This window comes from Parambassis ranga, chromosome 18 (genome assembly GCF_900634625.1).
Source record: "Parambassis ranga chromosome 18, fParRan2.1, whole genome shotgun sequence".
Classification (NCBI taxonomy): domain Eukaryota; kingdom Metazoa; phylum Chordata; class Actinopteri; family Ambassidae; genus Parambassis; species Parambassis ranga.
Genome location: NC_041038.1, coordinates 5,110,407 through 5,126,110, shown reverse-complemented (window position 1 = coordinate 5,126,110; position 15,704 = coordinate 5,110,407). Strand labels below are relative to the sequence as shown.

General features: G+C 41.1%; 3 protein-coding genes, 1 long non-coding RNA gene and 1 other non-coding gene across 25 annotated transcripts in view; 2 read left to right on the top strand and 3 right to left on the bottom strand.

Moving 5' to 3' along the window:
• Positions 1-241: 241 nt before the first annotated feature.
• Positions 242-1,934, bottom strand: LOC114451192 (calcium-binding protein 2-like). The gene is made up of 7 exons (XM_028429766.1): positions 1,846-1,934; positions 1,631-1,757; positions 1,189-1,219; positions 878-1,021; positions 678-787; positions 394-541; positions 242-303 (listed from the first exon to the last, which is right to left on the bottom strand). Exons 1-7 carry the CDS (start codon positions 1,932-1,934, stop codon positions 275-277), a joined length of 678 nt encoding a protein of 225 aa, XP_028285567.1. The 3' UTR covers positions 242-274.
• A 923-nt stretch (positions 1,935-2,857) lies between these two features.
• On the top strand, positions 2,858-8,018 carry LOC114450870 (uncharacterized). Its single transcript, XR_003672142.1, has 4 exons — positions 2,858-3,124; positions 6,073-6,379; positions 7,288-7,413; positions 7,894-8,018. It is a non-coding gene; the product is annotated as an uncharacterized LOC114450870 (long non-coding RNA).
• LOC114451267 (U1 spliceosomal RNA) lies at positions 3,886-4,050 on the top strand. The gene has a single exon (XR_003672192.1). It is a non-coding gene; the product is annotated as a U1 spliceosomal RNA (small nuclear RNA).
• On the bottom strand, positions 5,485-10,497 carry tmem88b (transmembrane protein 88 b). The gene is made up of 3 exons (XM_028429293.1): positions 9,970-10,497; positions 7,889-8,293; positions 5,485-6,347 (listed from the first exon to the last, which is right to left on the bottom strand). Exons 1-3 carry the CDS (start codon positions 10,069-10,071, stop codon positions 6,063-6,065), a joined length of 792 nt encoding a protein of 263 aa, XP_028285094.1. The 5' UTR covers positions 10,072-10,497; the 3' UTR covers positions 5,485-6,062.
• A 2,653-nt stretch (positions 10,498-13,150) lies between these two features.
• The window catches only part of LOC114450699 (ankyrin-2-like), a 124,009-nt gene continuing 121,455 nt past the window's right edge, over positions 13,151-15,704 (bottom strand). For 7 of the 21 annotated variants that reach the window (XM_028428988.1, XM_028429001.1, XM_028428990.1 and 4 more), the window contains 2 exons: positions 15,520-15,611; positions 13,155-15,093 (listed from right to left, as the gene is read on the bottom strand). In XM_028428988.1, the coding sequence (XP_028284789.1) occupies positions 14,871-15,093; positions 15,520-15,611 (315 nt within the window). In that variant the 3' untranslated portion in view covers positions 13,155-14,870. Of the gene's footprint in view, positions 15,094-15,519; positions 15,612-15,704 lie in introns of all 21 variants that reach the window. The other 14 variants (XM_028429002.1, XM_028429003.1, XM_028428992.1 and 11 more) reach the window with 4 other exon arrangements.

Here is a 15,704-nt window from a genome sequence, read left to right as displayed (position 1 = left end):
CGTTTGAGAGGTCAACCAATTTTGATTTCTTTATTAAAATACTGAAGCATCTTATTTACATGATATATGACAGATCCATGTATCTACCAAAACAACACAAGGTGTCATAAAGTATCACTCCACCTACATGTTCATGCAATCATTACATAGTCAGGCACACATTATGCTGGGAAAATCTAAAAAACACAAACACAAGTTAGAGTGTGAGTAACTGGTGTGTGGAGGGATTTAGAAGCAGCAGAGAAGTCTGTGTGTTTTTTAGTCTTTGTCATGGTTAGCGAATGGAGAGCATCATCACAAACTCTGAAAGAGGAAACAGAAGCTGGGTGAGTACTGAGTTCATCTGACTGAAGAGCAAATGATTGTGCGTGAAATACGATTCACTCTTCCCACCTTCAAAGTCAATGTTTCCATCCGCATTAACGTCCAGCTCCTTCAGGATCTCCTCCAGTTCTCCTTTCTTCAGCTTCTCTCCCAGCATGGTCTTCACTGCCTCCTTCATCTCGTCTTGGTTGATGTATCCATCTCCATCAAGGTCGAACTTTGAAAAACAGTAACAAAGCTCACATTTTGATACACTGGCCCTGACATAAATACTTAGCCTGAGCTTGATATGTGTGCTGACATCTGATGTATGCTTTATTTTATCCTAACTGTGTCATTGTCTGCTGACTGACCTGGACAAAGGCTGACTGGAGCTCCTTGAGTCCCAGCATGTCAGCAGTTTCTCCCATCATCCTGGGGCCCATAAGTTCAATAAAGTCATCAAAGTCCATCAACCCGCCCACTGCAGGGAGAGGAGAAGGCCAGATTGAATAAATGTGCTCAGTTATACATTAATGACTACATATATATACAATACAGTCTAATGACTGACTTCTCATCTTGATCTGTTGTACTATCTCCAGCAGCTCCATTTCAGTGGGCATGTAGCCCATCGTCCTCATGCATTCAGCCACATCTTTGTAGTTCAGGTAGCCATCTTGGTCGTAGTCGAACTCCTTAAAGGCCTCTTGCAACTCTGTGAGAAAGGTCATAGAGGTTAAGGCAGCTCCTGACGGGTTTCAATTATGCAACGTTATTCATATAAATACAGGACGCAGTGTTGCTGGTGAAGGAGACAAATACATGTAAAGGCTTAGAAGAATAATGTATGTCTACATACTGATATGTTACAGTGACACTTACCATCTAATTCAGCCTGAGCCAGTTCTCTCTCCTGCAGAAACAGAAATCAAACACACAATAACTAAACAACAACACCAGCTAATAGAGACTCATTTTCATAATGTTATCAAATATTTTTGAATCAACCAATCGCTTTGAAAGGTCTCACCATTTGGATAATCCTAATGAAGTGTGACATTAAGCCTCAGCTAACGAAGCCCTAATACTGCAGACACACCAAGCTTAGTGCTACAGCTCTGGAAAGATCAGGTGGGAGGAACCTGTTTGTTGTTCCGACTTCCACCTCACTTCTGACGCTGTAATGTCTCTGAGGTTTTTTTAGTGTATTTCATTGAATAATTTAAATTACATGAAAATGTATCACTCATGTTAGTTAAAATGGTTTGGTGATAAGTGTCACACTTCACCTCTACAGTAAATCAGTTTAAATTCAGGTACTTACCGCCCCAAAAACACTGTTGAGCACAGAGGTGTAGACTTTGTCCATACTCTCTGTGCTCTTCTTGGACTTCTTCTTTGATTTCCTGGGTGTATCAGAGACTGAACCTGCTGGAGAGGTGCCCTCTTTGCTGAAATATCAAAAGTCAAACAATCATGCAAAGTGGCAAAAACAATACCTCTTTAACAAAATTGCTTTAAAGATAACACACAGTGTACCTGTCTGCTGATGCTGCTGATGTTGCTGATGTTGCTGATGTGACTGAGTTGGCAGATGTTGTAGAAGAGGTCCTCTCCTCCTTAGACATGCTGCAGAGGTACATAGATATGCATATATGTTTTGACATAAATATGCTATTTTTAAAAATGTTTTCTGTCACCATTGATTACCCAGCTAATGTTTTCTTACCTTACAGACAGTTTCTATCCAAGATGGTGAGAAAGAAACCAGAAGTCGTGCAGCACAGGCCGTCTCCTTCTCCTGCAGCGTTCTGCTCGTGTTGTGAATGGCTGCATGGTGTCCTGTACGTCGTGCTTTCTCCTTCTCCTCTTGACCTCCTGCAGTCAGAGAGGCTTAACAGGTAGGCTAATTACCTGGCAAAACATGCAGCCAACAATTAGAAAGCCAAACATGGAGCAGCAGTGTGACTTGCAGTTGCAATGACCTTTGGTTTGTTTGTTTTTCAAATTCCTTTAATTGGGCCACCAATTTGGTTTATACAACCATACATAAAACAATATTTCATCCAGATATGTGACCTATGATGTAGCAAGACACAGAAACTGTTGTTCTTGCATATCATATCATATCATATCATATCATATCATATCATATCATATCATCATACCAATCCAATTTAGACTACATGTATACCTGCATTATAAATTGCACATTTTTGCTTCTGCACCTATGTTTATTTTTTTATCTTGCTGTTAATAATGTTAATACTGTTTAATTTTTACCATTGGAGGTATATTTTTTATTTTTAAGTATGCTTAAGTGCCTGTATTTTGCTGCTGCAATAGTGAAATAAAGTATTTTCTATTTTATTCTATCTATCTGTGTGTGTCTATGTTTCATATAATTCCACAACAAATAGGGGTCCTTTTTTATTCAATTTACTTTTTACTGGCCTATAGAATCTGTATCCGACAATTTTAGTTACGTTTTTTTGTTTTTAATCTTTGACCTGTAATTACGCACGTCTTCTCTGCGCATGCGTAGTCTACATTCTCGGGTGATGCAAATTTTGTTGACTACTTTCCACATTCCGTTTTCTATAAAGACAGTAGAATTGTTTTCATTGTTCTTCGCTTTATTGACTCGACAGACACTTGTTTACCCAGAGCTTTGTGGAATGCGCTGTGTGTTGCTGAAGTGCTACTTGTTTTTCGCTGAAGTTTTTGGAGCTCAGTAGAGGAGTTGTTAGTCCGTGTCTTCGGAGCCACCGTTGTCGCATTTGTTCCATCAACTCTCTCAAATTCATGGGCGTCTCCGGTATGGAAATTTACTTATTTGTTATTTACTAACTTTTTATGCTTTGTTAGAGTAAGATGTATTATGTAGTTCTGCTTGACCAAAACATTTTTTGTGTTGTGTTGTGTAGGCTAATTAACTACCTTGAATCAAGTACCAGGTGGCTACATTAGGATGTAGTTTGCCTGACTGTTCACGAGGTGGCGCCAAAGCTCATTATACTATACGCGTTACACATGCAATGCGTCTTCAGCACAGCTTCTCAGCGATGTATCTTAAATGGTTATTCTTTTTAAAAAGTTAAGATTTATTCGTAATGGGGTATAATTTTAAACGTTGTGTATCATTCGGTTTGTATAATTGGATTAAGATGCCGTTGTTTTGATGTTGCCCTGTATTTGATGAATGAAGCTGAAGCTAAAAAATCACCCTTCACTTGCTATATCACAATATTTCTAACTAGTTAGACGTGGTAAATAAATCAGATAGTTGTAGTTTATACAGTGCAGATGTTTATATTAATTTTTAAAACCGAAAACAACCAATCCCGGAAGCAACCTCCACGTCCAAATGACGCAAAGCATCTTGGGTAATGCAGGATCACAAAAATCACAAAAACGCTCAAATGCGTTGTTTTTAGCGTTAATCGTAACAACACTATTGGACGTGTACACAAATATGTGGTCGTTGTGTTTAGCCTGAAATTATGCCAGTATCTGTGGAACCATATGTGTGATTCGTGTGCAGCTCAATGACCCCCTACAGTCGGCCATGTAGAACTCATACTTACCTGGCAGGGGAGATACCATGATCAACTAGGTGGTTCACCCATGGCGAGGCTCAGCCACTGCACTCTAGGCTGTACTGACCCATGCGAATTCCCCAAATGTGGGAATCTCGACTGCATAATTTCTGGTAGTGGGGGACTGCGTTCGCGCTCTCCCCTGATTTATATGTCAAAGAATAAAGGCTCGTGGACTGGTTGGAGCGTGTGGCTATGCGGACTGATACGTCCTAACTTTGCTGTATTTTGTCTTGTATGTTCTTGACACGCATGTACCGAACAGCAGGTCTCGTATGAGCCACAGCATGTATACGTAAACTAGCGTACAATATATAAAATAGTTAAAGTCAACTCAGTAGTGAATTGCAACATTTTTTTGTTTTTTTTTGTGTGTTTTTAAATACATATGCGATAGTGTTGTGGGTGTCGCCATCTTGAAACGCGTTGTAGCTGTTAAGTTAAATTTGCATATCATAACATGATTGGTAGTTCACAGCCGTATGCTCTGATTCGATTGGTAGTCTACGGTCACTGTAGATTCCGACCAATCAGAATGCCTAACTGTCTACACTCACTGTAGACTCTAAACCAATCAGAATGCCTAACTGTCTACACTCACTGTAGACTCTAAACCAATCAGAATGCCTAACTGTCTACACTCACTGTAGACTCTAAACCAATCAGAATGCCTAACTGTCTACACTCACTGTAGACTCTAAACCAATCAGAATGCCTAACTGTCTACACTCGCTGTAGACTCTTAACCAATCAGAATGCTTAAATGTCTACACTCACTCACTGTAGACTCTAAACCAATCAGAATGCCTCACTGTCTACACTCACTGTAGACTCTAAACCAATCAGAAGGCCTTAATGTCTACGCTCACTGTAGACGGAAGTGTAGGAATCAGCAGCAGAGTTTCTGGCACTTGGGGTCTCTGTTCGAACCAAAATGTATTTCTGCCACACAAAATATTGTACTAATAATATACATTTTAACCATTTGACGTATGTTTTTGTAATCTGTAAACATATTCAGTCTGTAAAAGTTTGTAAACCACTGTCCAATAGAATGTTTTATGTTCCTTCACTTTATGGGAACAGTTATGGTTTTTGTTGTTCGCTACTTTCACCATATGGTGGAGACATTAACACACTGTCCAGGCTACTGAATTTGAGATTTTGTTTAAACATGAGGCTGGATTTATGTAAAGCCTACAAATCCATTTATATGCATTTGAATTATAATTTCACATTTGAGTTATGTAATTGTTTGCACCTGCTACTCTGATACATTTGTTTTGTGCAGAGAACCATTTAACATAAGCATCTTATTTAGTACCAGCAAACTAGACCTGTCCCACCAAATGCTAAGACAAGATAAGGTAAAACGTTATTAATACCAGAGGAAATGTTTTGCCAGATGTTACAAGTTACATATTAAAATACAAGATAATAAAATATAAATCCAAAGTACACGTGAGCGGTAAACAGTGTGACCAAACACAATATACGTTGTATGGCTGTAATATAAGTGATGATGATGAAGATAAAAATATAGACCAGTGGAGAGTATGACATAACAGAGTTCAGATAATGCCAGTATAATAAAAAAACTTTATTTATAAAAAGGAAACCATTCAACAGGTTGCAGTCACAGTTGTGACAGATAAGCAGAAAACTACAATAGACGAATACACGATTTATTTATTTTTTGATAACATAAATGTGAAAAGATACATTTATATTTGGTGTCATTTGTGATTTTCACATTTCCAGTGATATGTTCATGAATGTTAAGGGTGTACAGGTCTTTGCTCCTCTATTTGTTCACGTCTTGCACAACTTCGGAACCTAATGTCGGACCTGTTCTTTTGCATGTTTCATCGTACTCTGTTTTCTACTCAGTACTACTAAGTAACAAGATGATCAAAATACAACCAGTGGAATAATACCAACAAAACATATTTTGTACACCATGTTCATTTCTGTTCCTTCCAGGCTGTTCTGCTTGTTGTTGCTATTGGCATTTACCTTTTCCTCAGTTCTCTGCTTTTTCTTTATCAGTGTTTTCAACCCCCAAATTCCAATTCTCTTGTCCACTTCCCTTTTGTATATTTAATCTAATGGTCTTCCTCAACCTTCTCTCCCCCACTTCCCCACTCCACCTTCATCTCACACCCAGACCTTTCCCTTCCCACCACCATCGGTTCCATCACGACCGCCGCAGCAGCCAGTGCCCAGGCCACGGTGTTGGGTGGCTGGCAGGTTCTTGTACACAGCCCGGCTGTATGGGATGAAGCACAAGCCCAGCTGGAGGTGTCGAGCCAGGCGACAGTACGCAGCCAGTGCCAGGACCAGCAGCGGTGTGACCAAGAGGAAGCCCACCACCAGCAAAGCCACACAGCCTCCATCTGTTAACAGGTCTGAGCAGTAGGGGGTGGTCCCATGAGGGCGGACCTGCAGAGACAAGAAGAGAAACTGTTGGAAAGGTGATTGAGTGTTTTCTGACAAGATTAGTTTTACTCGGAGTAATTCATTTTCACTATTACTTTGTTGTCTTTTAAAATCTGTTCACATCTGTTGAATACAAGAATAATCTATTTTGTTAAAGTGCAGGGAAGAACTGATAAGAACAGGAGATGACATACTCTATGTGGTATGTGTGTATGAGGCGAGGACAGACGGTGCTGAGATATAACACACACACTGAGTAAGAAGTCCAATCAAGAATCATTTGGTCAAAAATCAACAGTGGTCATATCTGCACTTGCTTAGTTCAAAGATGTCAGACAGTACATGCTGTATGTCAAAACGTGCACTTGTTGAGAAATATTATGAGGGGAGTGGGAGAGGGGGCGAAGGGGTCAGTATGTGAATGTGGGAGAGGAATGCAAAGACAGCAGCACTGAATCATCCTTATCGCCCTACGGGGGATGAAGTGAGCATTGGAGTGCTCAGCGAAGTGAAAGAATCATTGCAGGGAGACATTTTATTTTAGTCAACATACATATATCTGCAGAAAGTTGAGTTATGTAGCAGGGTTTACACGTTTTGGAGAGAATGGAGATCTGTTCTTACTGCTGTGTGTACCGGTGTGTGTGTGTGTTCAAAATGTTGTGAGGTTAGAAGGAGTGCATGGGGGACCTCTGACGGTTGGTGTTGTACCAGATAAGACTCATATAACAATGCCTGTGTTGTTTTAGCTAGGGAGGGGGTCCTGAATGGCTTTGCATCTGAGTCAGGTTTTACTGAGAAAGGAGTGTGCTGTTTTTGTGAGTTTTTTTTTTCTTTTTAGTGCACTTGTTTGGTCAGTTTAAAGGGCCTTAAGCACTTCTTCCAACTCTCTCTTTGTATATTTCTTCTCACCCCTTTCTCCCCTTTTTCTTCATCCTCACAGAGCCGGCTTAATCCGCCTCTAAGCTGCTGTCACATGAGGTCTAATTGTGAGAGAACATGAGAACGGAGAGAATCCTGGTCTCTCTCTGGTCATTAAGGTGGTTGTCGGCGTACAGAAATGCCATTGGTATGTACTGAGGTCTCTCAACCATTATGACCTATTGGTCTAGTCAAGATTGATTCCGTCTAAATAAGAGGTTAAGCAGGCTGTTTTGTTTTAGCTGCATATTACACATTTTTAGTTTTTTTTGTTGTAGTTTTATCACATGATAGAGAGCCATTTTTGTCTCTCAGTTTAATTCATAAGGAACCATTATAGTTTTTTCTTTGCCTGGCTAACCACAGTCAGATTTTTTTTACATCTGACCGAATGTTAGTCTTATCTGATTATTAAACCTCTCATCAGCGATGGAGCCAAACTCCACCCTAGGTCCCTAGCACAACTATTTTAAACCTGTGGATCAAAGTTATGAGATTAGGACTTTCATAAAAAGATGGATGTTGATATTTGGAGGATTCTGTTAAACCCAAGAGGCCTGCATGGCCCTTTTTTTAAGAACCCAGTGCTCGCACTCTGTCACCCCCACCCTCCCTTTTCTTACTGTAGAGTGACAGAGGAAGCCAAACACGACCATGACGATGGCAGGTGTCAGGATGGTGCCAAACACCAGCCCAGCGAGGCAGGCGTTGATCGCAGCAATCACCAAGTTCTGGGCCGTCACCAGCACTGAGCAGGCCCAACAGTCGAGCGAGCCCCGCAGCTCCAGAGGAGCCTCACTTCCCCCACCGCCACTCTCAGCTGCGGAATACGGAGGCGGAACGACTACACGTGAAGGTGTCTCTCTCCCTCCACCCACAGCAGTGGTAGAAGCCAGAGAGTTAGAGTGGTGGAGGTGCTGGTGGTGGTTGGTGTGGTGGTGGTGGTGATGAGGAGGCAATTCCTCAGACAGGTCCAAAGCCTGATGATGGGCCCCCTTCTCTAGAGTACCAGTCATACTCATCGTGAACTGAGGGAAGTAAAAAAGAAACTTCATCAGACGATCAATGATTGTACAAATGATTGGAGATTTAATATTAAACTTGTGTGAAAACATGTTACTGTTATGTTATTATGTGAGAAGTCCAGTTCCACAAACACACATCCCTAAACTCTTCAGAATCTTTGGGTTCACTCTGAGGTTAGAGGTGTTATCTGTCAGGAAGCTAGCCCTGTGCGGTGATGACTATCAGCTGATTGGCCAGAAGGGAAAGGGGCCCATAATTGCTTTATGTACACTATATTTTAGAGATGAAGGCTGTGTGGCATCAAAGTCTACAAGTGGGTGTTGTCTGCACGTGTGCTTGTGTTGTGGTTGTGTCTGTGTGTTGTGGGAATACAGATGTTATTATCAAAGGGAGTTCAGATGAAATTTTCCTTCAGTGTTTGATTAGAGTGCATGTATGGTGCAGAAATCATACTACCATATTTTACATATTGTTTAAATGAGAAAGTGTCCTTCATACCTGTAAAAAACTCACTTAACTCAATTAATACTGGCTTAGTAATACACAAAAATAATGTCCTTGTGGCTATGTAACTATTCACTAGCAGCGTTAATGTGGGAGACATTTAGCAGAAAGTCTGTCAAAGTTCAGTTCTGGGGCCAGGCCTTGTATGTCCCGGCTGCAGATGTTCTGTGGTGCACGGATCTGTCTGGTACAGGATATCCTCACTTGTGTGATGTCCTTGTTAGACACAGTGATTCTCCTGACGGGCAACAGAGTAACAAGGCTGGGTCAGCTCCTAAAAAACATCAATGGAATGATCCCAGAAATGCTGACCCAGCCAACCTGTCAGCCCTTCCATTTGAGCTGGCACTGTAGATGATGAGTGATTCACATGGTGCTTGATCTTCCACTGGTTTGATTAGTGCTTGAGGTCTATATTGGCGTAGTGTGTAACATGCAGCTGAGTGTTAGTAGGATGCTCGATAGGGTCCAGTAGAGGATTTGGCCTGATTGTTTAGGCACTGTTTTCATGTAATAACAGGGCTATTTCACTGTGAGGAAGGCTGCTCCATTTATACAGTGTCATGAACTCTGTGGAGTAAATGTAAGTTTAAAAATAACACTTCATGTCAGATTTATGATGCTGTCTTGGGTGCTTCCATGCCATTGTTATTCCAAGTGTTGTCATAAGGTGGAAAGTCATGCAGGAAGGACCAGCAGGAAAGTGTGTATGCACACAAGCATGTGTGTGAGGTGACTCATTGTGTCGCTTACTGAAAATATATTCAGGTGCTCCACCCATTTTACTCACTGTTCTTATTTAATGTCTGAATAGCGTTGCCATGTTTGTGTAAGTCAGACTAATGGAAGAAATGCACGAGTTTATGAAGGTACCACATGATAGAATATAGCCTTATATACATATTTAATATATCTTTCTATCATACATTCTCATCGTTCTCTGTCATTATGCTGAGGTTCAACTGCAGTATTGTCATGGTCCAGTGCTTGAGATTTTCTATTACTCTATTGTCTGGAACAAAGCTGTTGCACGTCTGTCTCTCTGACCTCGTAGATCTGCACAGCATCAGCAAAAAAAGTAGCTCACTTTCTTTAGATTCAGTTGTATGAAGATGTCTTAGCTGGTGTATTGTGATCATGAATTAAATGTTGGAGGGATCCACTTTGTACTCACGTTGTGCTGAGGGGCCCGGTGGAACTCTTGCTGTTCCTCCTCCAGATTGCTGAAGTTTTTCTCACCTCTTGAAGGGACTTCAGACCAGTCAGGCGTCCACATGTATGCACTCCCCGCGCACTACCGCACGTGGTCTTTAGTTGACTTTTAAATCCTTTTGACTGTTCTGTGTCACAACTCTCCTGGTGTGGAGCTAAGACGGGTTTTGCTGTGGAGATTCCCTCGTGAAGTCTTATCTGTGTAGCGGTGGTATGTTGCTATGTTGGCTTCCCACAGCTCTGCTCGAATGCTGCTTCTTCTCTTCAATATCCAGAGCTGTCAGTACAGCTGAAAAAGTCCTGGATTCACTGTTTTCCTTTCCACATGCAAGTTTATGTGTGGAGGAAGTACAAGAGATGCTCCTTCCTAAGCCACTGAAAGTAATTCAACTCAAAACTGCTCTTTGTCTTACGTGTGTCAAACTTTTTTTGTCTGCCCTCCTCCTTTTACCCCCCATCTGATTGAGAGCACAGGGCTGTCTCTTCCCTCCTCCTGTGCTCCCTGCATCCATCCCACTTTCTCTCCACCCACCAGACTTATCAGCCCCCCTGGCTCTCTCGCACAACGCTCAGCACATGCATTCCTTGTCTCATATCCAGGACATGCTGCACCCCCTTTACCCTCTCCCTGTTGCATTGGGGGCTGGGTGTTGTGTGTGTTGGGGGTCAGGGTGAGGCGGCTGGCCTGATAAGTTGAGGTTCAGGAGAGCAGAAAATGAGGGGGAAGGGCAGCAGAGACAGATTTAGTGTGTCTTGCAGAGTACTGAAGAAGAGGTGCCATGGTGCTGCTTATAGTAGTAGTACAACACGAGGAGTGTGAATGTTGGTGTTGTTGTATGACTGTTTTGCATCGTGTTAAATGATCACCTGATGTTTTGAACTTCATTTCTGCCTCAAGAGCCACTTAATACTGTCCTAGCATCATGGCTGAAGTTTGTTTTTCTTTATTTAGTGTCAATCATGTGTTGTATTATAATTATATGAAGACAATATACAAACATCATTTATGTCTTAAGAGTCTGTCCTATCATATGTCCCGTAAAATCAAATCAACTTCTCCTCTCTCTTCTCCTAACATGTACTACATTATTCAGCAAATACAGATTAGCCTATAGAGGAAATGCAAATGTTATTGCAAAAAAAAATCCTAAAGTGATCCCAAAAAAACTGGAAAGTCCTCATTGTGACTTTTCAGTGGGAAATTATAGAAATTATAAATTAGCTTTTGATGTAGCGGAAACAGTGTTTTGACCTGCTTCCTCAGGTCAGGTTTCTAAATGCTGCGTCACCTTGCTGCTTTAAAAACATCCTGTAGTCATGGCCTTATTGAGACCAAGCTGTCACAGCACAAATGACTTCACATAACTTGTTTTTAGGGTAAAATCACTTTCTATTAAAATACAACAAGTATATGTGATTAGTTTTCCTGTTAAAACCTTATACGGTGAATTTTCTTTCAGAGCAGTTGGGACTATTTTACCAATATGTGCAATATGGAAAAAGTCAGGATGTTGAGAGGAAAAAAAAAATCGAATTTGAAGAGACTGTTAATAATTTTCTGAGGTCAATCCTCGGGTGCAGTATGACGAGTGGCAGAGGCCTTTCTAAGTAGTTATACAACAAAAAGATGAAAGGTTGCCTTAAACCGAGCAAGATACGTCACTGCGCATACATTTTGGACTATGGGGAGGATTAAATGTAGTTGTGAAGTAAGATAAACAAGATCATAAGAGATGGAGTAGGCAATAATCAGTCAAATGATAAAAGAACACAGCGTGAGCTAAATAATCAGTCCTGTCTGATCATGATTTTTCAGCCTTTTTCCTCTGCTTTGAGCTTGTAATGTTTATTTACTTGAAGCCCTTCTTTGGTCCCAACATCGCCCAGAGTTACGCCGTGGCAAACTGTATAAACAGCACGTCAAAGTCTCATACTGTCTTTTTTACTTCTCTTTTTACAGATCTTGTCGTTATAGATGAAATCATCATCGCACAATCTTTGCTCCTCTCATGCTCAACAAGAGCAGTGTAAACAAACTTCAAAGTTGTGACCATCATGATTGCACCAGTTGCTCTTGATTGGATAGTGCAAGTATTTTGTCTTGGCAAGGAGAGAGGAGTGTTGACTCTTATCACCACCTGACTGCAGCAGGGTGGATAGATAGACGGACGGAGGTGGTCTTCCTGTGTGTTTCACGGCAGGATTTCCTTCAGTCTGTCCCTTTGTTGGCCCTGTGGCCTCTAACTTGACCTGAGTACGTGGTAGCCTGCCAATATTCTGTCACCAAGTGTGGGAACACTGGAGATTTTTATCCAGCTCAGGCAAACATTAGAAAAGAGGGTGTACCTTGTGATGCTCTGAAAGTGTTATTACCAACAGCTATGTTCTAATACCATTTATATTATCAATACAAAACTAAACACAGGGTGAGGCTCAAATATTCTATATCATTATGCACTGTATGTGTATATGTATGTATATATGTTTTAGGGGTCAAACAATACAGAAACCTTAGTGCATGTATCAATCAGCTGGTTATGTAAACAGGACCATTCAGCACTCATTTGGTGTCCACACATCAGAATGAATGAACCTAGTTAAATCAGCCGTTTCAGACAGATCACTTTTTTTTTTTTCATTTTGAGGTGTTTTCTTTTGAATCTTTTCTATGAGGAAATAATTTTCATCTCTCCTCCACTCTCAGGCTCTTGTTCTCCTAGGTCCAATGTCAAAAACATAGGAGGTGAAAATGGAATAATACCTAATGTGTTACCCTTAAGTCATAGTATTGAGAGATATGTAAACAAGAACATTCATCCCTCCTGTGTCAGAAAGAACCTTGTTCCCTTTGTCTCCCTTTAAGCCATACAGTCAACATCATTAGTGGAATGTGCCACACATTCCATGCGATCTAATCTACCTTTCACCACTTTGTTTGAGTGTATATGTGCCACTCATAGATATTATTGAAATATTTTCCTAAACAAATAAATGTCCACAGACAACTCTTTAGTAAACTTTTTTATCATTGTCAACAACTGTGTTTAGGTTGTGCTTAACAGACTCTCAGTATGCCTTGTTACCAGCTTTGACTCCCTTCAGCTGCTGTTACAAAGAAAGACAACAGCTCCCATTTGACACATGTACAGTTTTATTGTTTGCCATGTACACACTGCAGCTGCTATGCCTTATTAGCGTTTCAGGTTTTTTTTTTTTTGAAGTTATAATTTGATAATGTCATACATGCCCGCATAGATATTTGCACTGTGTTATATGTATATATTGTTATCACCATGGAAACAAGATGCTCATTTATCAAATCAATGGTCTCCTTTTGACATTTCTTTTATTCTTCCATTGGATCACACTCAAAGTAAAATGGCAACAGGAGGATTGTATTGTAACCAGCTTAAATCATTAGAACACATTCAAACACACACACCTCTCAGCTCAGCTCCTGGAGTTTACAGGGATCACATACAGACAGTAATAAATAAATAAGGAAACTGAAGTTAGTAGAAGATGGCCTCAATCTTTTGATTACAGTGATAACAAGAAATCAGCAGTGAAAGCAAAGCATCTCTACATTTTAGATGGTGTCTTAAAACATAAAGGATAAGTCTGCTGTTGTTCTTAGTGTCACCAAATCTTGTGGACATCACACACACAAAACCTTAAATACGTACATACTATTGTGACATCACCCACAGGATTTTGAAGAGCAGTTTTTAGTCTGTGTGGGAGGCTGGATGGATTGCCGTGGAAGTTGTGCACAGCAGTCTATTCAGCCACACTTCAAGAAGGGACCTTGTGGCTGAAAAACAGTGGCTTTGCACACCGAGCAGCCTGCAAGGAATTCATCTTACCAAAGTGTTTGTTTTTTTTGTACTTGTCGAGAGTGTTTCAAAGGACTGTTTCTTGAATGGTTCTGCATGACCACAGGACTTGTTGACTATAAGAATAAAACAGCCAAACTCACCTTTGAAAAGGCGTCGTCATTGTGTTGCTGCAGTTTGAGGTGAGGAGAGGCAGCAGGTGAAGGTGAGCGGTGTAACAGACATCAGGACAGCAGGAGGGGTAAGTGCTTCATCTGCATCAACACATTCCTCATTACTAGTTCTTTTCTCAATACACACTGTATATACACACACAGAGGTGGCAGCTCTGTGACAAATAAAATGTGAGTGCACGACACACAGACACATAAACAACAGAAGACGGGCAGATGCATTATGGGAAGACAAAAGGTGTGATCACACAACCTTTGTAAACAGATCAGCAGGTTGATGTTTGGCTGTATAAAGAGTTCATGATGATACACACATTCATTCCCCCCACTCTCTATGTAACATTAATCTCATCTGTATGGTGGCCATTCTCCAGCTGGATCAGTGCATGTACAGCAGGTTTACAGTAGGTGGGCTAATGTATTAAATGCTTTCATTTTTTTACTCTCTCCCCAGTCCAAGCAGGATTTGTCATCTCCTTTATGTACAAATGTTTACAAGAGTTCTTCAAGAAGAGGCCCGTGCATGAGGCGAAACGTCCCAGATGCCCCCTTGACTCTGATCCACCTTTGGTGCATCGTACCTTAAACGCTCCGCAGCAGCCAAAGGATTAAAAAAAAAGGAGGGTAAGACAAACAAAACCATCTGGAACAATGAAGGGTGCTATCTTTGGTCACAATCAGAGCAAAGGAAAAGTGTTAAAGCACAAAAATACTGTTCCAACCAAAGAAGAAAGAAAAACTCCAGTGATCAGCAAGAACAACGAGAAAGGGACATGAAGCCTTTTGATCTGAGGAAAGACTTCACCAAAGGCTTCAGTGGAAGGTGTAGGGAGAGGATCTGTGGAAGCAGGTGCTCAGTCAAGGTTATCCTCCTCCTCCTCGCCTTCCTCTTCCTCTTCCTCCTCCTCCTCCTGGTCGTCCTCACAGTAACGTTGGAGCAGTTGGTGCAGGTGCTGCTGCAGGGTGTCAGGCTGCAGGGCGTCTGGGGTGTCGTCCAGGCGTTCCAGATGCACGTGCTTCCCCTGCGCATCCCTCACCACAGTCCTCTTCTGAGTCCGCGACTTATGCATCTGGCTTCTGAAAGAGTAAATAAATAAATGTTAACACTTAAAGACACAGCAGGGTCCACTGTTAGTGGAAAACACAAGTCATTAACTGTGCTGAGACAGGGCTGTCCAGTTAAATTCAAATGAAATGAAATTAGTAAATAGAAATAAATAGAAATCATGATTTAAAAAAAACAAAAAAAAACAAATCACCTCTGAAGAAATTAAAAGTTTAAACTGTAGCGCCTCCCAGTGGTGGTCTGAGCACCTTGTATTGCCTCATGATAAAAGTTGTAGTATGAACAACAGCTTATGAAATCATTGGATCACTATGTCTGATTTTGTTCTAATAGGCTATTTATTCTTAGTTAAAGTCTGGTCTTTGGTTAGAACAGTCTCACACCATGCCCTCTAACTGTCCCAATGCTCATTTCTACACACTCCCATGCAGTCCAACCTTTTAACCACAGAACCGTCATCCTGTACAATCTCTTTCTCTACTACATGAGGCAGGAGCACTTTCCCAAAGCCTCCAGTGTAACTCAAAGCCTGGAGGGGAAAGAATGAAGGAGGAAAGAGGTATCAGAGGGGAAACAAAAGACTGAGGCCTTGCAAAGAGGGTCTACTAACAGGACATATTAG

What these genes read in the sequence shown, in the direction of transcription:
- LOC114451192 (XM_028429766.1), bottom strand. Translation starts at nt 1,934, where the DNA reads ATGTCTAAGGAGGAGAGGACCTCTTCTACAACATCTGCCAACTCAGTC. An exon ending in GGCTCAGGCTGAATTAGATG is followed by an intron (nt 1,022 to 1,188) that starts GTAAGTGTCACT and finishes CCTTTCTCACAG; the next exon opens with AGTTGCAAGAGGCCTTTAAG. An exon ending in TGGAAACATTGACTTTGAAG is followed by an intron (nt 304 to 393) that starts GTGGGAAGAGTG and finishes TTCCTCTTTCAG; the next exon opens with AGTTTGTGATGATGCTCTCC.
- tmem88b (XM_028429293.1), bottom strand. Translation starts at nt 10,071, where the DNA reads ATGTGGACGCCTGACTGGTCTGAAGTCCCTTCAAGAGGTGAGAAAAAC. An exon ending in ACCGGGCCCCTCAGCACAAC is followed by an intron (nt 8,294 to 9,969) that starts GTGAGTACAAAG and finishes TACTTCCCTCAG; the next exon opens with TTCACGATGAGTATGACTGG. An exon ending in GCTTCCTCTGTCACTCTACA is followed by an intron (nt 6,348 to 7,888) that starts GTAAGAAAAGGG and finishes TTGTCTCTGCAG; the next exon opens with GTCCGCCCTCATGGGACCAC.